General features: G+C 38.7%; 1 protein-coding gene across 8 annotated transcripts in view; it reads left to right on the forward strand.

Moving 5' to 3' along the window:
- Positions 1–21036, forward strand: part of TBC1D1 (TBC1 domain family member 1) — a 107902-nt gene that overhangs the window by 85022 nt on the left and 1844 nt on the right. For all 8 annotated transcript variants that reach the window (XM_063401759.1, XM_063401758.1, XM_063401757.1 and 5 more), the window contains 6 exons: positions 3544–3705; positions 5531–5689; positions 10159–10403; positions 10849–11008; positions 15167–15336; positions 17982–18152. In XM_063401759.1, coding sequence (XP_063257829.1) covers positions 3544–3705; positions 5531–5689; positions 10159–10403; positions 10849–11008; positions 15167–15336; positions 17982–18152 — 1067 coding nt within the window. The remainder of the gene's footprint in view (positions 1–3543; positions 3706–5530; positions 5690–10158; positions 10404–10848; positions 11009–15166; positions 15337–17981; positions 18153–21036) is intronic.

Below are 21036 nucleotides of genomic sequence, written 5' to 3' on the forward strand. Positions count from 1 at the left end.
TGATCTGAAGGGACACTCTCTTTACCATGGCTGGGGCTTTTTAGGCTGATGTCTAGAAGCTCTCACAAGGAGTTCAGCCTGATCAGTATCATGAAGTGAATTCTTTTCTGCATTCACATCCACAGGTCCTTGTCCAAGTATTCATCATTCCAACATTGTGTTTAGCTGGTCTTCAGGCTCAAAGGAAGTTCTTGAAGAGGTTGTTGTGGACTTGGAGCTATGGGTTCCTGTAGTAGTACCCACACTGTGCAGGCAAGGTTTCTGTAGAGTGGTAATGACTTAGATCAGTCCAAAGTGTGATGAGAAGGAACTTGAGAAACTGTCATTTGCAGTTGTTCTTAACCACAATTTTCCTGTGAATGACCTAGCTGTAACAAATCCATTTTGGTGGCAATTTTTACAGATGAAGAACAGCTTTATGCAGAATCACAAGTGGTTGCTTTTGGGAGCTGCTCCTTTGAAGATATGAATGATGACGACAGAAATTTTTGTCTGGGTGATTTTAGATGTGCAGGAAGGGAGTAGGCACCTGAACCCTCAAAAGGGGAGGCACCTGGCATGAAAATGGCAATATTTATTTTTCTTGTGTAAACTTCAGGAAGGATTGACTGCGTGTAGAGAGAGGACTAGCTGTAGGAAAAGTTCAGTACACCACACATGAAATCCTTCTTTAAACTCAGTCTAAGGCACATGGCTGGAAAGACAAAATACCTCTTGGACATTGGATATGGCCTGCCAAAGGACTTGACCCACCTGTAGGCTGTTTATTCCCAGCACTGTAGCTCTCCTGTTTCAACCCTATCTGAGGAACACCTGACACCCGAGTTTCCTAAGAACCCCACAGGTGACAAGCATGTTCCCAGCAATGTGCTAGCTAATCCAGGAAAATTAAATATGGCAATGGATACCAGATATAGTGTCCTTGGCCAGAGGCTGAGACCATCTGGAGAAGAGGTACTTAGAGAAAGGATTTATACAATCTCTTCAAGCTTGGAACAGTGCTGTTGTAAATGAGCTTCTGTAACTTTTATATGGCATTTAGAAATAAATTTTCTCTGTTTTGTGTATTTATACTCCTGGTTTTTTTAAAAAAAAAATCTCTTGTATTCAAATTATCTGAATCTACAGCCTGAAGTCAAATTTTTGGCAAGTGCAGGTCATTAATATCCATACATATTTTAGCAAGTTTAACTAGATGCTCCAGTTTTGTCTGCCCAAAAGAAAATTGCAAAACCATCACACATACGTTAAGATGAGCATGTGTAGAAAGCTAGTTAGTGAATGAATGAGGTGGCTGTTGGCAGAACTGAAGGCCCAGCTGTGCTGTATGCCCTGGGGTCTGAGGAAGTTGTCCTAGGTAGCTGCTGCATGAAGAGCTCTGATGGTAAGACAGTACTTGAAAACAAGAGATGACTGTGCTGCAGTGAGCGCAGCATCTTCACTAGTGGTGCTTATGTGTGATATTGGGAACTGGGCATGTCAGTATCTAAATAAGCTTGTTGATAAAGGCATAGTCTCACCTCAGTCCTCACATGTCACATTTTTGCACATAGCACAGGAACACTGAATACAGCATAAAAGTCTGAAAAGTTGCCAAGCACCAGAAAACTTCTATTCACAGGAGATGAAACATTAAAAGATTTCTCCGACTTTCTTTGAAAGTAAAGCTGAAATTCGAATGCCCTTTTTTTAGTTATATTCATGCAATACCACCTATATTTTAAGGTTTTTAATATTCTGATTTATAAATGTGTTGGGTTTGACCTGACAAAAATGTGAAGAAGTTGACAAATTGCTTAGATAGACTGAATTACTTTCAGTGTGAACACACAGCTATAATCAAACTGAGGTCATGTATTTCATGTATCTGTATTTAATCACTGAATTAAACATTCTGAGGTCCATATCTTGCAAACACTTAGGTAACCTCACAACTCAGATGAATAACCTCATTGAATAAAGTCATTCACATGTGAAAGTCACTAGAGGATGAGGAGGTACACTTCTCAAATATAAACAGTTCTTTTCTTTTCAGTTTTTAAAATCTAGATGCTTGTGTAGTGAGTGGGAGTACAGGACAAGATAACCCTTTTTCACTGTCAGAATTCAATAATCTAAGAATCCTTAATTGCAGATACAGATCTCAGAACAAGTTGAGTTTAGAGTGTTGATAGTGTCATTATGCAATGTAAATGTCAGGCAATGTTTGTTTATTAAGTTTATATAAAGGAGTTGAAAATACAAATAATAGAGAGTTAGATTTACAAGAGATAATATATTAATATTTTAGCATAGATTGTCTCAAGACTGAAATGGGTAGGAGTGATTCTATGCGTTCATACTGCGAAATCCTCAAAAGTAGCAGCAGGCTTATGATATATGGCAGAATGTCCTCAAAATAAGAGTATCCTGTTACCATTACAGTAATGCATCATCACAACAAAGAAGTACTGTAAATACATCAGGGAAAATGAATTAAAAAACATGGTCATTTCATGATACACTGTTTCATAAACATAGTTTCAAATCATATTATTTGTAGGAGAATTACCTTTTAATTTTTGCTTAATACTGTAGAACCTTTCCAGACTTTTATGTATTTTGAACTTTGGCTCTGCTCATTTTTGCTAGTAGAGAGCTGCTCTTGTCCTGCAATTGGGTGCATTGAATACTCAGCCACATTACAGCCTAGTTTAAAAAATTGAAACCCTTTTTGTTAATTTCTCCATAAATTTCCCACTGTTTGTCTCTCCTTAGTGCTATCTTTGTAGTTTCATCTTGGTTTCCTTATAGTATTTTCTTTCATCATTTCATCCTTTTAGGATGACTGACATATTTCTGTCTCATATGAACTACTCCTCTTTTTCTCCTCTTCTATTTTTTCAGTCTTATTACCTGCAGAAATCCATCCACTGTCACAAAACATGCTTTATTGTTTAGTTTACATGGTTAACATTAATAAATCCTGTTTTCCAAGCACATTATAGTACTAAAATGCCCCACAGAAAAAAAAATACTTACCAGTACTCCTTTTGAAATTCTCACTCTACTTCTAAACTTTGGAATTACGCTCAGCAGCAAAAATCATTTTCATTTCTGCCATGGTTTTTTGATGCTTTCCCAGCTATTGTTTTTACTTTGTCATTACTGTTAGTGGGCTGTATGCATAATGAATAGATAACTCAATTTGGTTTGTGTTTTTATTTGCTGAAAGTCTTCTGCACTGAAGAGCTGGGAAAATGAAAATTCCTATTATGAAAATCTTATGTTTATTTCATTAGTCATCATCTCTCATGTTTCTTCATATTTAGGAGGCAATCATCTCTTTATTAGGAGCAGGGAATTCAGTTTAACTGGCCAAACACAATTAATATTGCATATAATTTCTTTAAAAAACCAAACAAACTGATCCAACCCCAGAATCATGAAATTTTAGATATGAAATGTTTCAGGTGGGTAGCACTAGAGAGTTGTAAGTTAAATTAATCCATTTTACAAATAGTAAACAATATTAACTGCTACATTCATTATATCACTTTTTAGCATCTGAAAACAATTTGCAGAACAGACGCCTGAAACTTGACTACGAAGAAATCACACCATGCTTGAAAGACGTAACTTTGATTTGGGAAAAAATGTTGAGTACACCTGGAAGGTCAAAGATTAAATTTGATGTGGAAAAAATACACTCTGCTGTTGGACAAGGTAAACAGTTTGGTTTTTGAGTTATTGAAATACATGTAAATTGTATCTGAAAAGGAATAGTGTGGCCACTTAACCACTCCTTGTAACCATATTCTGTCTAGTGCTGTTCCTCAGGCTGCTGACAAAACAAGTAACTTTTGGTACCATCATGCTTATGCAAATGCAAGGACCAGTCCCTTTCAGGGGTAGCTGCAGTTGTATCCCTGGAGCTACAGCATACATTTTTGAGTAACATTTGCCCTTACCAGGAGAGCTGTATGTAAAATATTACAATTTTTGCAATCTGATTTTATAAATAAAAAGTTACAATTAAAGAAAAAAAAAGCATGGATCATGCCAATAAATGACTATGTGAAGAAGCCATCTGCACTGTTTCCTGGAAATTCTCTGTTCCAGCCTGTATACTATGTCTGTGCACAAACAGTAGACATGGGTATCTTTGCAGAACTGCCTTTTCTCTGAGTTCAGGAACACTTTGTCCCTGCAAACACCACTTACAGTCTTCCTCACAACTGCAGAGCTGAGCAACCACCCCTATCTTCACTCCAGCAAAAGTAATATAACCTAAGGATGTTTTTTAAATGTTCTAAGAAATTGGGCTATTACTCAATGTTACATTTGCCATGGTTCTATCCAAAAGCCTTAGGCTGAGTGCTGTATGGACCAATAGTGAAGATGGCTACTCCAAGGAGCTTTATGTAGTGCTTTACAAAGCTTTCCAACATGTAAAGGAAGTATCAAGATTTAACCACTGTCAGAAGTTTAATATTTTAAATATTGCACCTAACTATGTGCAATTGTACAAGCAAGTTAAACCAAATTGCCCATTTAAAATAACTGAGTGAGTCTAGATTTCTAACAGTATCCAATTCTAATATGTTTTGTTATCTTTCCATGTAAATTGTATGCTTAAGTAAGTCTTGATTTCTCCTATTTTTATTGTCCTACATATGTTACACATATACCAAAAGAAAAAGTCCTAAAAACCTCAAGCTGTAGGTTACTTCAAACTGTAGTATCTGGTTCCACTGCATTATGGATTAGACAGAAGACTTCCCCAAGTGAAAGTGCATTGATTTCCTGTGTAGATGATTTAATAGTGAGTAATAGTCTTGTGCTGAATTAATTTTACTCTCAGAGCTTTACATACAGTTTAAAAATGAAGGCTATCATTACTTATGTGAAATAGTTATGTAGCATCTGCCCATTGTAAAGAGAAATAAATTCAAGCTTTAAAATATATTTATGTGCACCAGTCATTAAGCAAGCCAATTGCAAAACTAGAAATACAGTATTTGCTATCTGATTATCTGCCTTGTGTTGTCATCTCTAGATCACATCTCATTTGTACCTATTTATATTTTTGGTATGAGTGCATCCCACCTTCCTAAAACATACTCCTAACATCAGAGTCCATGCTATATTAGTGAAAAGTGTGAATTAGTTCTATTGCAGTGCTTTATTGTGCACTTTTTCCCATGGAAAAATGGGAGATAAGCATATAACTTTTCAGAGACAAGTATTGCAATTCTTGATGCCTCTTCTAGTGCTTCTCAGACTGGATGTAAGCATTAACCTTAGGCAGTTCATAGTTAATCTTTGTGCTTTAAATCACTCCTATTGAGGTGCTGTTGTCTTTTATTGGTTGAGGAAGTACAAGCACTGTAGTTTCATCTACTTCCATGCTCCATTGGAGGTAGCCAGTTGGGATCTGCCTGCCTGTGTAGCAGATAGCCACCTTCAGTTCCTCAATCCTGTTAGCTCAAGCATGGCAGAGCCCTCAGTAGGAGTACAAATTACTGATTTAATTGTTTCCTCTGCTCAGGAGTACCACGTCACCACCGTGGGGAGATCTGGAAGTTTCTAGCTGAGCAATACCATCTTAAACATCAGTTTCCAAGTAAACAACCACCAAAGGACACACCTTATAAAGAACTCCTAAAACAACTAACTTCCCAACAGCATGCAATTCTTATTGATCTTGGTAAGTACAGTAGTGGTCTGAAATTAAAACAAGGGGTTTATGATCTCTGTAAGATATTTAAATAAGGTAACACACAAAATGCCTTTCACTATTTAATAATAGATTGTTGGTAAGAACTGCATTTAATCTGGTGTGAGAAACCAGGAACTGATGTTTTTCCAAGAGGATCACAGCTCTTGTGTGTGGGATAATCCCACACTGAACTCACTATTCATTATGCTCTTCCCTAATAAAGGCAAAAAATCAATGTCTTCCAGAGCATAACACTGACACTTTGGTTCTGAGGAGCTGTGTGGGTCAATTTAAGAAGTCCATTATCACTGCATTTGATAAAAAGAATTTGCAATGAAAATCTCCACCAAGGGAAATTATGCACTGCAAGTAACTGAATGTCATGTGAAAGAATGATAAAAAATTATGGGAAAAGTTGTACTTGGACTGATCTGAATGATTAATACCCACTGCGTTATTTTTTCTTACATCTTTTCTCCAAAGCAGTGGTACAGAATTGTCCCATTATAATTCTGCCCTTTATAACTACTTGCACAGTATTTAAGCATTTTTCACTGCAAATGAACCTTTCTTGCCTCATGAGGAAGGATTACCTATACCCAGAGCTGCCTGGGAGCACCCATTTATTATTTTATTTTTAAAAAATTAATGTGCTGACTGTCTTCAGTGGGTACTAAACTGTGACATTTGTCAAGTTTAACTGGTGACCTAAGCTTTAGATTATAAAGAGGCTATTTTCTCCTTTTTTGCAACACTTGGTAAAGTGAGTCAAAATACGAAAGCAGTGCATAGAAAATACATAGGAATGTGAAGGAACAGGTGTGTTTCTGCAGAAAGGGGCATGACCAGAGGTGGGAAAGGGTGGTGGTGGATGTCACCTTCACTTTCCCCTACTTGGCAGACCTGGGAAAGTAACAGTCTAAGGAGCTTTAATGCCAGCTGGGAATAGGCAGTGGCAGTGTGTGTAAATTATCTCCCTTCAGACTTTGCAGAACAGTCTAGGAATTCCCCTGGACTGAGCAGTGCCAGACAACAATCTCTTGTGTTAGAGAGAGACATTTCCATGCAGCCATAGATGATTTACTAGCAAATACCTATTGGTCCAGCATACCTGGTGTTGATAGCCCTGGCAGTGAAGGGTGGGACACTGAAGTGGTTCAGTAAGAGAACAGAACAGTTTTGTGCTGGCTTAATAATTGAACACCTTAGCAGAGGGATGGTGCTGGGATGAGTCCTGGACAGTAGGGAACACAGTCAGTCTGAGCTTGGTTGTCTCAAAAAGCAGACTGGGGCTTACTGGCTCGGCAAGCTGTTCATATTTTCTACATGGTTCTGCACACAAATACTCTCTCATCCATGTGCTCTTCTTGTAGAAACAAATGACTGCATGTGTTGGCAAATTGGTAACTTCACGGTGGTTTTCATGCAAGGTGTTGTTTCTGCCAGGGTGCTATTTGCCAGCCCATGAACTGAAAGAGGGATTGGGCCCTGTCATAACCATGAGGTGAATTAGGAAGCTGAAGACTTCCTAGTGATTCACATTGAAATAGAGCTGTGCTGGACAGTAAGAGCATAACCGGATAGGCAGCTTGAAGGGATCTGCATGTTCTGACTTACTCGTGTTCCCTCAGGCTATCAGAAGCATTTTCTCTCAAATCTTTAAGAATCCTTCTGAGAGCATGCACTTACACCTTGAAAGAAAAATACTATGTTCTCGCAACATAGTGATTGTAATATTTAAAATACTTTCCCAAATTAGGCTAAATAGGTCATGTTAACACAGTATGAGCCAAAGCTGTAATAGTATTGCTTGCACTTAGTTGAATTGATGCATCCTCAGACGTAAATAGTGCTTCCTGAGGCCAGGAGTGTGCATGTGGATGCAGAGCTAAGGTATAGCAGCTGCTTTGCTGGCCCAGTATACATGTCACAGTACTATCAGTGTAGGAAACCATCCATCACTGGATGTTTGCTGAACATGGTAAAAAAATTAGGTTTTGTTTTATTACATTTTATAAAATAAAGTAATGGATACTTACGTTCACATTCTGGGGCTATAGAGGTATCAGTTAATTTAGTCTCTTTCTGGCAGAGCCAGAGATCTTTGCTCCAAAATAAAGGCTAAAATTCTTAGTTAAGCCAACATCAGAGCACTCAGAAACACATCAGCTTGTGAGTTTAGCAGTTCTTTTCCTCATCCATTTACTGTTTTTTAGAACTTCTTAGCGTTTTTATTCTTGCTAAGCTTGTAACCCTGTTTCATGATTTAACTGAAATGAGCGTCGCTGCCTGATCGAGGCAGTGCATGTATGCCTTTAAGCTCTGCTGTAGCAATTTATCCTTCAAGCAAAGGAATGCAAGCTCCTTCTCATTTGAAAGGTAGAAATACTTATTCTGTAACATTCTACTCTTACACCCCGGTCAGGGAGACCTAATCAGAACTGAGTGCCATGTCCCATGTGACAGGTTAGAGCAGCTACCAGATGGCAGAGGGACTCTGCCCCGGGCTTTGTCTGGAAACAGGAGTTCTGATATTATCTGGCAGCACAGCAGCATTCCAGGAGCTAAAGGGTGGGGTGGTATTTAACAAGTGGGCAACCAGAAAACAAGCTCCACTTAATACTAGAACAAAAGAGGTATTCAAATTTCTCCTCTGCTGAGGTATTTCACAGAGAAAGTTTGATAGTGGGAGGATTTTTCTTAAAAGTGAAAAATTTGCCTTTGGAAGCTTTTTTAAAAAATCTGTAAAGGTTAAGTCTTTAATGTCTTTGTTCACAGAATCACAGAGTGGTTGAGATTGGAAAGGAGCTCTTGCGATCATTTAATCCAAATCCCCCTTGCTCAAAACAAGGTGTTCCCAGGCTGCCTAGGATCATGTTTGCTCAGACTTTCAATTTGTCCACAGATGGAGACTTCACAACCTCTTAGGGTAGCCTGTGCCAATGTTTATCAACTCTTACAAGTAAAAAAAAAAAAAAAAAAGGAAGTGGATTTTCCTGTTTTTCAATGTGTGCCCATTGCATCCTGGTCTGTTAGTGAGCACTACTGAGAAGAGCTTGTCTCCTCCTTCTTCATTCCCTTCCACTAGGTATTTGTGCACACTGGTAACATCCTCCTGAGCCTTTTCTTTTCTGGGCTGAACAGTCCCAGTTCTCTCAACCTCTCTTCCTAGAAGAGGTGCTTCAGTACCTCTGTTATCCCAGTGGCCCTTTGCTGGACTCTCTCCAGTATGGCTGTGTCTCTTTCGCAGTGGGAACAGAGAACTGGGCACAGCACTCCAGGTGTGGCCTCACCAGTGCAGAGTAGAGAGGAAGGATCAGCTGCCTGCAGCTGCTGGTGGCACTCCTAATGCACCCCAGGATACCATCAGCCTTCTTTGCTGCAAGGGCAAATTCCTGGCTCAAGTTCGACCTGGCGGCCACCAGAACCCTCAGGTCCTTTTCTGCAAAGCTGCTTTCCAGATGAGTGGCAAATACTGCATGGGTTTGTTCCCTCCAAGTGCAGGAATTTTGCACTTAACTTTGTTGAACTTTATGAAGTTCCTGGCAACTCATTTGGCTAGCCTGCTGAGTACCCTGTGAATGGTAACAGGTCTGTCTGTCACTCCTCTCAGTTTTGTATTACCTTCAGGCTTGCTGAGGGTGTGCTCTGCCCCATTGCCCAGGCCATTAGGGACCTGCCCTTATAAAGGATCAGCTGGAACAAAGGCTCCAGACACTCTGTTACCCAGGGCAACTGGCAAGTGTTGGTTAGCATCAGCTTTACCAGCATCAGCCTTTCCAGCCAGCAGCAGTACCCTCATGCTTCCAGGAGTCCCCTGCTGATCCTTTGAGCATCTGTATGCTCAAAGCTCAAGGGAACAAAGCCCAGAAATGGCTGCACAAAATGCTGTGTCTGCTGGCTGCCTTGATTAGCTGTGCTCTCACATAATAGGTGTATAGCATATAGCTTATATACAGCTACACAATTGTTGGCATTGTACAGGCTGCAGGAAAAAAAAAAGGCAAATAGAGACTGAGAGGAAGCAAGGCATGGTTGTGACAAGAGATATATTTACATGAAAAAGACAGAATCTAAAAGTAAAGGGAAGGGGCCTCAGCCTGAGTAGATCAGATGTTCTAAATCTGGATTCTAATAGTTGTCCTTATTAGGACAACTTGTAATAGTCCTTATAATAATTTATTATCCTTTAATAAACTGTTCAGAGGCCAGTATTAAGAATCAGGTATTCAGCTGTTCCAAACAACAGGTTTTCCCCACACCCTGACAGTTTCTAAATTAACTTTGCAATGACTGCAAGAAAACAGTGGTAGAGTATAAGAGTCAGTTGTTCCAAATCTAGTTCTCAAAAGAATCTACATTTTTGAAAGACTGTTTAATTTGACAACATGACAAGGTTTTGGGGGTTTTGTTGTTTATTTTTTAGTTTAAGTCACTAACTTCAGCACTTTTCACAGGGCGCACATTTCCAACACATCCGTACTTCTCAGCACAGCTGGGAGCTGGGCAGCTGTCACTCTACAATATTTTGAAGGCCTATTCACTTCTGGACCAGGAAGTAGGATATTGCCAGGGCCTTAGCTTTGTAGCGGGAGTTTTACTACTCCATATGAGTGAAGAAGATGCTTTTAAAATGCTGAAGTTTCTTATGTTTGACATGGGCCTAAGAAAACAATATCGTCCTGACATGACAATTTTACAGGTATGATTTCATTTTTTTTTAAGTAAAGGATGCTAATGTTAAATAATAACAATGCAATACAGGTAGCTGTATTGTCAAAACCTGAACTTAAATTGAGTTGTTAAAAATAGGGAAGGATAATCTAGGAAAAGCATACATCATCTTAAATACATGATTTTTGAAATCAAAATACTTCTGGGGAAGCTATGGAAACCATAAATAAGAAGGCTTCTGTTGTTTCCAAATGAGGTTCAAATGACCCTGCAAATGAGCCTGTTGTAGGCTCACAGGTGACCCATCCTGTGTCTCGTAGGTTGCTTCCGAGTATTTCTTGCTTCCACACAATTTCATCCAAACATCAATACCAAATACCTTTCTCTGTTTCTGATAAGTATGAAGCATGAACTTTGCTTTTACACATGTTAAAACACTTTGGTCTTTAGTCTCTTATTCTCATTCCATGCAGATCCAGATGTACCAATTGTCTCGACTTCTCCATGACTACCATCGAGACCTCTATAACCACCTGGAGGAACATGAGATTGGCCCCAGCCTCTATGCTGCTCCCTGGTTTCTCACCATGTTTGCCTCCCAGTTTCCCCTTGGATTCGTATCCAGAGTGTTTGGTAATTCTCCATAAAACTTCTCTCTGTTCTTTCTGAAGTCTTATATTTGGAATCTTGTTATTAGGAACAGCATTGCTCTCCAACCTGTTTAAGACACCCAGGAGAAATACTTTGCTTACTGTGAACAGAAGAAAAACTAAAGATGTCATCCTGTGGAGTGTGCAGTATATCAGTAAAACTGGAAGAGAGAGGAGGAAAGTAAACAACAGTCCCTAAAGTCTTTTCATCCTCACTGCTGCCTTTTCCTACCTTGTAAGCACTTTTAGAGAGAATGTAAAGTTTGATGCCATGAAGGCAGCCATTTTAGTATGACAAAGACACTTCAACAACAACAATTAGTTATTTGCAAGCTGAAAAGAGATAACAAAGGCATCATCTGAGAAATATATCCATTTATTCCATTATCATAATTTCCAGCAGTGTCAGCAGAAAATTAGCTTGAGGGTTATGTTTTAAAACACACACAGAGATGGCCCTTTCAGTATAGTCATGGATTTACTCTGCAGAAATGCAAGACATTTAAACTAGTGTTTCTTATCCTGACAATTTTAGTTCCAAAAATGTTTGGAATCATCTGGGGTTTAGTTTCTAAAGTCACTTCTGTTGCCTATTTTTAGAAGCTATAGAAGCTCTCGTTTTCAAATTAAATTCCAATTAAGAATTTACCTTGATGCTATCTTCTGGATATATATTTTATAGATCGTTTGGTGTTTGAGAAGATGCTTTGTTTCCTTTTCAGTTGTCTATTTTTCATTATGTGGTACTGGATTGTCCATAATGAGTGGGGTGGATTGGAGCTTTCTCCACAGTTTTTCTCTTCTAGTGAGAAGCTAGTTTGATTTTCCTCAGTCTGTCTCATTTAAGAGATGCAATGTAGAAATTATCTATTAGTGGATTAATATTGACACTTTCCTGCTTTAAAAACAATATGGTCCTGTTTACCACAAATAGTAATATAGAGCTCAAGAAGAACCAACAACAATTTCTGTTTAAGGGCATGCTAAAAGTAATGCTAGAAAAATTCACAGTGAAAAGGATGGTGCATAGGGTAGAACTATATATCCCATAATTAGCATGCAAACTCCAGGGAAAACATCATGTTTTTTTCCTGGAAGAGTTCAAAGCAGATTAGTGTACATCAACAAGTATGTAGCTGACAGTAGGAATCAAATAAAGTGCTGTATACAAGTGTCATGTACTGAGTTTATAATCACCTCACCATTTTGTTATTCTTAATCTTTCATAGTATTCTACATGGTAAGAAGCACTTGAATGGGGCAATTGACTGCAGTGAGGTTATAAAGGGTCTGTGCATCCAGTATATTTGGATTTCTGCCTTAATACACGGATTAGTATTTTCTCTGTCATTGAAGGATTGTAGGCCTGTAGAAAACAAAGACTTTGCATTAGAATAGAAGGCACAGATCTTCACACATCTGATTTTGGGTCAAGAAGAGAAAAGCATGTGTGACAGCAGCTGTTGTTTCTTAAAAAACCTCTGATGATTTTTAGAGAGAAAGTTCAATGTGACCAACACCCGCAGTTTTGTATTCAGTATTTCCCTTAAATTCAGCATTTCCTTTGTATTTAGTAATTTCCTTCAAACAGTATTTACTGGAGCTATGTAGGTTAGGAACACTGGACATTGTCTTACGTTAGAAAGTAAAATCTCATCCTCACCCATACTAAAGACTCTGAAACACAACTTTAAACAAAAGACTAGAGCTGTCACTCTGCCAGTGGTTGTCATTAGCAGCATGGCAAGCTAAAATCCAATCATTTTTTACCTGTGTCTTCACACACTTTGGCAGAACATATGTATATAGATTTTCATTGCTCACTTATTAGAACCCTTGGGAGGAAAGAATGTTGATGGTGAAGTAACTGATTTATAGGTTACTAAGAGTCTCAGAATGTATTGCTATTTTCTAACATATTTTCTCTGAACTAGTATTTGAAATTAGCCCACTCCTATTTAATTACACAATTGCTACTGAAGACCATTCCCTTGAATTTCCATAGAGTGTGCTTTTTACAGATATCTAATAGGCAATATGTAAAAGAAGTGGGTTAGACTGTTTTGTGAACCAAATAGCAAAACTCTCTTTGAGTTTTTATTTATCTCTCCAAACTTCTGACACTTATCCTGAGCAGGAGTTGATGAAAGTACAGTGTTAAGAAAGATGTGTTCTCTAGTACCCCTGCTTACTTATTAATAGAGGAGATCTAATGGAATAGTATTTATTTTGTTTTAGGAGTATAGATAAAACTTTTTTTTTTTTTAATCCTGTAGGCTGCCAGTCACGCTGACATTAATTTGGGTACCCTCACTGTAATGTTGTTGGCTGGGACCCCACTTAATGTGAAGCATGGGGGGTGGATAACAAATAGGTCTTTGTTAAGTACTTGCTGTTTTAAATGAGAGAGGGATTTCAGCCATGTATTACCAGCTCAGTCATACAGATGTTCATTAACAACTTTTAGGTCACCTTGAGTTAATCTGCATGTCATTATGGGGCAGGTGCTGAATCATAAGAACACATTCTTTTTAGCTCTGCTTTTTTCACTTTGTGTTTCTAGCTGTTCTTCAGTATTTCCTGTCCTAACATAGAGCTTTCCCTATGAATCATTTTCCCATAGTTTTGAGTTTCAATAGAGAATTGAGGCAGATGCCTGCTCTGGTACCACTTTTTAATCATTTCTGCCACTGGAGTTCACATTCAGCTCAACACAGACCTGAAAAATGTTAGGTCTTTTAGGACAAACGGCAAGAAAGTATGAGATTTGTGGTTAGTTTTTACTTGTGATTTCTTTCTTGGAGAGAGAGAGTGAAATGAGTTACGGCTTCAACATTGCAAGCTAAAGAGTGAAAGAGGGGAATTTTATTATGACACAAATTTGGAAATGGAATATGATTTTACTAAGAAAGGCTGTTAGCCAGTGCTTTCATAGGTTCTTCACTACATCAGAGATAACTGAATAACTGTAGTTTTGCTAGCAATTGTTTCTCTTACAGCATGGTGGATTTTTTCTCTCTCTTTGCTTTAGTCTTCTTTTCTTTTCTTTATTTTTTTAGTATCAAGACATACCTTTCTTTTTTATGTCACTGTACTACTTTGTATGTGATTGATTGTGGCTGCATTCACAGCTTCAAATACAAAACAGGAAAAGAACGAGAGAGAAGCCCTTTCAAAGTAAATTTATATTTAGGAAATACAACAAAAACCCCACAGTATCTTCTATGAGTCCTTCAATGAAACCAGGAGCAGATTCTGAGTTACAGTAGCAGGAAATGCAGGGCAGTGCTGTTTATACAGATTGGGTTTCTTGTCTGATGCCTTTATTGCAGACTTATATTTCTTTATTCTATAAATACATAGGCAATGTAAAAGAAAATAAAGGAAAGGATGTTACTTTGAAAGGTCACTATACTGTGGTTTCAGTGTGCTTGGTGTGCCAGGTGCTGTCATTGCAGGGCCACCTGCAATATTTACACTTAAGCTGCATGACTAAAATTTCAGGGTACTTATTAATATTGTTATTAGCTTATTAATAGAAGTGGTTAAGACACATACTAAAAATAAACACACACACCTGAAACTTGAGGCTACTGGAAATTGTGCATTTAGCCTCATGTGCTCAATTGTGGTTTTGTGGCTTCTTCCACCACAGGAGAGAAAAACAGAATTTCAGATCTTCAGTTGTGTCTTCAGGTATAGGTTTTTTCCCCTGTTGTATTACAATTTTTAAAGGCCATTGGGATTAGATTCCTGTTCAAATTTATATTCCTACAAACACCAAAACAGCCCACTAAACTATTACATGCACAAAAAGTGGCAACATTGATAAACTTGATAAACTTGACTACCTAGTTTATTGGAGACTTAGCTTAAACTTGAGTTGCCTTTTTTTTTTTTTGTGAAAACTCACCAAACAAATCACTAAGTGATTGTGTTAGTCAAATATGCTATTCACGGTAATAATCTTGATCCTATAAAACTTCTAAAGCCATAGCCAAAAGCACATGTCCACCACAGTGTGTCTAACCTCCATATCACTCCTGTCAGAAGTTGTTTTCCTCGGACAGTTTATTGTTTTGATATTTTTGTCAAAAGATGTGGTTGCTTGATATAACCTATTTTTTCCTTGTTTTCACAGATATGCTCTTTCTTCAAGGATCAGAGGCTATATTTAAAGTGGCTTTAAGCCTTTTGGGAAGCCACAAGCCCTTGATTCTGCAGCATGAGAATCTAGAAACTATTGTTGATTTTATTAAAAGCACTCTCCCCAACTTGGGTTTGGTACAGATGGAAAAGACCATTAGTCAGGTATGAAACAAACTGAACACATGAGAGGTGTGCAAAGGAATGCTCCTGTTAAGTTCTCGACAGAAAAACCAGAACAGCTACTTCAAGCTGAGAACTCTCTTGTAGTTTGGAAGATGTTGAAAACTTTTGGAAGCAGATGACTTGTAAACTAAGATGACTTAGTAGCTTTGTATGGCATTGTAACCACTGATTATTGTCACTTTATGAAGCAAAAATAAATTTTTTTTCAGCAAAGAATCTTATCTTCCAAGCCTCATATCAGAAGCAAAAATTGACTTACAAGAGCCTCACAAATGTTAACCTCATTTAATGAAGTTAGAAGCCTCCCCACACTGACTCTGTCTCTGCTGGTTTTTATGGTGCTGGCCTAGTGTGTAACAACAGCACCTTTGTAATTGTCTCAGGAGTACTTGGGGCAGTGCAGACTCTTGCAGTGAGTAATGACTCTAGACAGCAAAACTTGGAATCCTTGATACAATTCTTTTAAACAGCAGACAAGGAAAATGATGCAATATTGCTAAGTTGGCAGAATGCTCCACATGATACTTATGGAATATGAAAAAATAGGAAATAATTTCAATTAAGGCTTGCCTGTTTAAAAACCCTGTGTTTTTACACTTGACATCTGAACTGCAGCAGGCAAATAGAAGATGGGCTTTAGCCAGTTTTTCTGAAGGCCTTTTGTGGTCCAGAACATAGGGGCTGTACTGTGCAGAACTGCAGAGCTGACAGCCCCCCAAGGCTGCCGGGTGTCAAAGCCCATGGGCTGATAAAGAAAGCAGCAGCACAGGGCTCTGCAGAGGGGCTCCGTCCGAGCCCTGGCAGCAAAGCTTCTCGGGACACAGCTCACATGGGGGCCAGAAAAATGGCATCTAGTGCTTACTGTCAATGGAAGGAAATGAGAATCAGAAAGTCTGTGCAGGGGGAAGGAAAGCAAGGAGTTTCCAAGGGTCGAAGGGGATTGTATGTTATCTACCAGGCTGAAAGATTTGCAGTTCTTAGGTGACCTGCAGAAAATCATGTGCTTTGGGTGGAAGCAGGGAGGGATGCACTGTTTAGGCTTTAAATTTGAAGTGGGTAGGTAGAAGTGAGTAGAAGGAAGAGCAGTTCCCCTACTTTGATCAGGGCTGACTTTAAAGAGAGCAGCTGTTTGACAAGCCCACAGTCCATATACAGCTCCTGGGTTAATCCCCATGCTCCTCATCCTTCTGCAGCATGGCCTTTGGTTCTGTGCCTTAGTGTGCCTTCAGTTGGCTAGGTTTCAAATCAAACTTTTTATTGCTTCATGTCTCCCTTCTTTCAGATTTGATACTCTGGTTATGACAGCAGGGATTTCCATCCCTCCTCAGGAGCACAGAGGCTAGAAGTGGCAGAGGTCATGAGAGGAACTAACATTCTGCCCTGCTGAATTGCCCTGCTTGTTTTATTGAAATTTCAACAGGGTGTCTTCTCCAGAGATGCTCAAATTCAGAGAAAATGAAATCTCCCTATGTGTAATCAAACTCAAATTAAAATTGCATTTCAGCCTTCTGTGCTTAGATGCTCGGTATACATGTTTGTGCTGCCATTTAACTATGAGATAATTTTTTTTTGGATTTGTGACAAACATTTCATAAACTGATGTTTTCTTAACCCACAGTTAAAGTTTTGTAGACAGAGCAGATAAATAAAATAGGCAAAAGTTCCTGTTACTTTAAGGTATTTAAGATGGGATTTGACATTTGACTTATTTTCAAAAAGAATAAAGTACAAGAGGTTTAAGAAGACCCTGGAACTTCCCTTTTTGGGCTATTTTTCAAACACACTTTAAAAATCAACTTTTATTTCTTCTGTGTTCTGTGATTGGCACACTTGTCCTTTTAATTTACTACCTTCTTCACTGCTTCTAGAGGAGACTGGAGTCATAGTTATGAATAATTTGAAGGCAGATACTTGCCAAAACCTAGAAAAAGGAAAAGAAAATAAGTTTTTTCCTTTGGGTCACTGCATCTCAATTTATTTATCTGCTTTTAAAATAAAAGATTTTCTTGATGTTCGTGGATAAGACTGAGCATTCATTTCAGTGATTTGTAGTTAATGATAAGAGAAATCTATTTTGATGTTACATAATGTTTTTGTTAAGTGTGTAAGGATAGATTATTTCATTTTCTTTCAATCTGTAAAAATACTACAGAATGATAAATAAAGATAGCAAAGTCTACTGGTTTTCATTTAAAGCTTTCATTTTACTTAGCCTTAGACTTGTAAATGTTGCTGGTGAGTTTGGATCACACTTTTTCTGAACTAACAACTGATTCTGGGTATGACTAGGAGGGTTTATGCCAAACTGAGCTGTATTAAATTTGAAAAAGGGGATACCCTACAAAGTCCACAGCCTTGAAACCTTTAGTGTAAGTAGTTTTGCTGAAGTCAGGCAGAAAATCAGTAGCAAAGTTTGTAAGCAGATCTAATGCCAATGTATCACACTCTACTGACTCAGGCTTGCCATTTCCCCAATAGGAAATGTCAATGCCAAAAAATAAGGCTTTTTTTTGTATGCATTGATTAAATATCTAAGTCTAGATCTAGATCAATAGATTTTAAAGCCTTGAAAGAGAAATGTTTTTGATCTGCATAGCACCTAATAATACTTTTTTATACAACAGGTGTTTGAAATGGATATTGCCAAGCAGTTGCAAGCTTATGAAGTTGAATACCATGTGCTTCAGGATGAGCTTATAGATTCATCTTTAAATGACAATCAGAGACTGGATAAATTAGAAAAGGCAAACAGTAGCTTGCGCAAACAAAACTTCGATCTCCTGGAAGAACTGCAGGTACAATTTATATTTCATATATGATTAACATTCTAATTTTCTAATTTATACACCTTTTCAGAAGAGACTGTCCTACACCACATCACAGGAGGGATTGATGTTTGGTCTAGTGAATTTAAGAGGTAGCCACTTTTTTTTTTAGTTTTATTAAGTTTAGCCCTCAAAGTTTACATGCAGAAGAAATTCTAAAAGAGCGATGGTTAGAGTTATACTTGTAGTTAATGAAAAGTTGATTCAACACAGTGCCTCTTCTATTGTAATTAAAATCATATTTGTAGAAGATAACTAAAAGTGCTTTTTCAACTTCATTTTTACATTTTCAGTCACTGCTTTATTTCAGCAGCGATACTACTCTGTCAAAAATAGGTCAACTAAATGCAATGTCACAATTTAGGGACATGTTAGAGAAAGGATAGCTTGTTTATAAAGATATACTTTCTATTATAATTTTTTAACTATTATCGAGATTATTTAAACATTATGTGAAACAATAATTTCTAATATATGCTCAATGCCTGTTCAGTCTGCAGCATTTTCAGAGGCAATGCACCTGTTCTGTGTAAGGGCTTATTCTCTGATTATCTGAGCAAGAAGTCAGCTTTCTGGCTGCTTTATAACAGGATGTTTGCTATAAAACTTTTGACTGTGCATTAAGTTTGATGGAGAAAGGGACTTCAAGGGCAAGAAGCAGACATTTCAAACCTCCTGATTATTGTTAAAGACATAAACTTTGTAAGATAATTGATGAGGGAAGTTAAGGTTTCTCAGACATTGGTTCTTTATCCTGACTAAAGCTAGTCAATCATACAGATTTAGATTGCCCCTCCTAAAAAATTTTGCTTCAGCTGTGCATTCTGATCCTGTGAGATCTGATCCTGTTTTAGGTTCTAGGTTGAGCTTTAGAGAAATCAGAAGGAGAGGCACTCTTCTGCAAGATATTTTCATAAAGTTTTGGGCAACATAGAGAAGGAAATTGTTGAATATAGTGAGGGGAAGATGGATTCCTGGGATGATAATTAAGATGTGGTGTCCTATAAAAACCCATATCAAGGATCTTAAGCTCGGGAGGTATGGGCTGGACAGTGTGGTGGATTGAAAACTGGCTGAATGACAGGTCTCAAAGGGTTGTGATCAGTGGCACAGAGTCTAGTTGGAGGCCTATGACTAGCAGTGTTGCTCAAGGTTCAGTAGTGGGCCCGGTATTATTTATCTTATCCATCAGGGACTTGCATGAAGGGGCAGGTGCCTCCCCAGCAAGTCAGTGATGACACAAAGCTGGGAAGATCAGCCAATACCCCAGAGTGCTGTGCAGCCCTGCAGAAGGGCCTCAGCAGGCTGGAGAGATGGGCAGAGAAGAACCGTCAGAAATTCAGCAAGGGCAAGTGCAGGGTCCTGCAGCTGGGGAGGAATAACCACCAGCACAGGCTGGGGCTGACCTGCTGGGGAGCAGCTCTGAGGAGAAGGACCTGTGGGTCCTGGTGGACAACAAGCTGTCCATGGCCAGCAGTGTGCCCGTGTGGATGAGAAGGGCAATGGTGTCCTGGGCTGCACCAGGAAGAGCATTGCCAGCAGGCTGAGGGAGTGATCCTGCCCCTCTGCTCAGCCCTGGTGAGGCACATCAGCAGTGCTGTGTCCAGCTCTGGGCTCCTGAAGACAAGAGAGACAGGGAGCCCCTGGTGCAGGTCATCAGGATATGAAGAGAAGGTGTGAAGTGGATGGAGCCAGGCTCCACTCAAAGGGTGCAGAGCAGTAGGAAAAGAGGGAATGGGCAGAAACTGATGCATAGGAAGTTCCACTTTAACATGAGAAAGAACTTTACATGTGCTCGACTGAGCACTGGCACAGGTGGCCTAGAGGGGTTGTGGAGTCTCCCTCACTGGAGATACTCAAAAGCAGTCAGGACACAGTCCTGAGTGACATGCTCTAGGGGACCATGGTTAATCAGGGAGGTTGGAACTGGATGACCTCTAGTGATCCCTTCCAACCCTATCCACTCTGTGATCTGTGATCTTCCACCCACTCCTGTCCCTATATTCTTGACAGCTTAAGCAATTTATTACAAAGCTCATCTCCACTTGAGGGCTGGCAAGTCAGCAGCTAGAGTCACAGCAAGAACTTAACTATCTTGACACTGTAGTGTTGGAGCAATCCCTTTGTCTTGGAGTTGGGCTTCATCACACTTTGTTTCATAGTGTGGAAGGTGACCCATTGCTGATAGGAGGAAAATGCATCACCAGATAATGTGGGTCAGTATTATTTGTCTATATTTTTTCCCCAAAGGCTGAACTTTTTAACCCATCATAATTACATGATGGGTAGTGAGCTCATCAGAAAGGCAAATACTTCCCTGAAAGCAAAGACCAGCCTGTACTCATGTCTCCAAATGTTATCCAGTGCTGAAACTTCCAAACAGGTATCTGATGTCGTCAAAGTACCTGCAGGTCTCACATAATGAGTTTGAAAAATCTAATACTTTGTTTCACCATGAAGTAGAATACCAGTATGTGCAGCCTTTTGAGGGAGAATTTTTGAAATTTTTCACAATGTGTTTTCCGTTTACACATTGCTCTAAATTCTCTTCTTCTCCTTTATCTTCAAACCTGGTATTCATTGGACTCAAAGTTGAGATGAAATGAGGATGCTGCTGACGTGTTGAGTTGTCTTTGTTTTGCAAAGGAACAAGTGCTGGCCAAAAATATCTCCCAACTGACCAATACAGAAGCTTATCTTAACCTGCAGTTCTTTGGTATAAAATTTGCAGATTTGCTAACTTTTTAATTTCATTACTTTGCATTATATTCTGAGTTTAATTTTTCATAATTTCTTAAGTATTTTATGTGTATTAATGTATCTCAAAAAATAGTTTAAAGATGGTTTCAGTTCT

Source organism: Prinia subflava, chromosome 7, assembly GCF_021018805.1.
Source record: "Prinia subflava isolate CZ2003 ecotype Zambia chromosome 7, Cam_Psub_1.2, whole genome shotgun sequence".
NCBI lineage: Eukaryota > Metazoa > Chordata > Aves > Passeriformes > Cisticolidae > Prinia > Prinia subflava.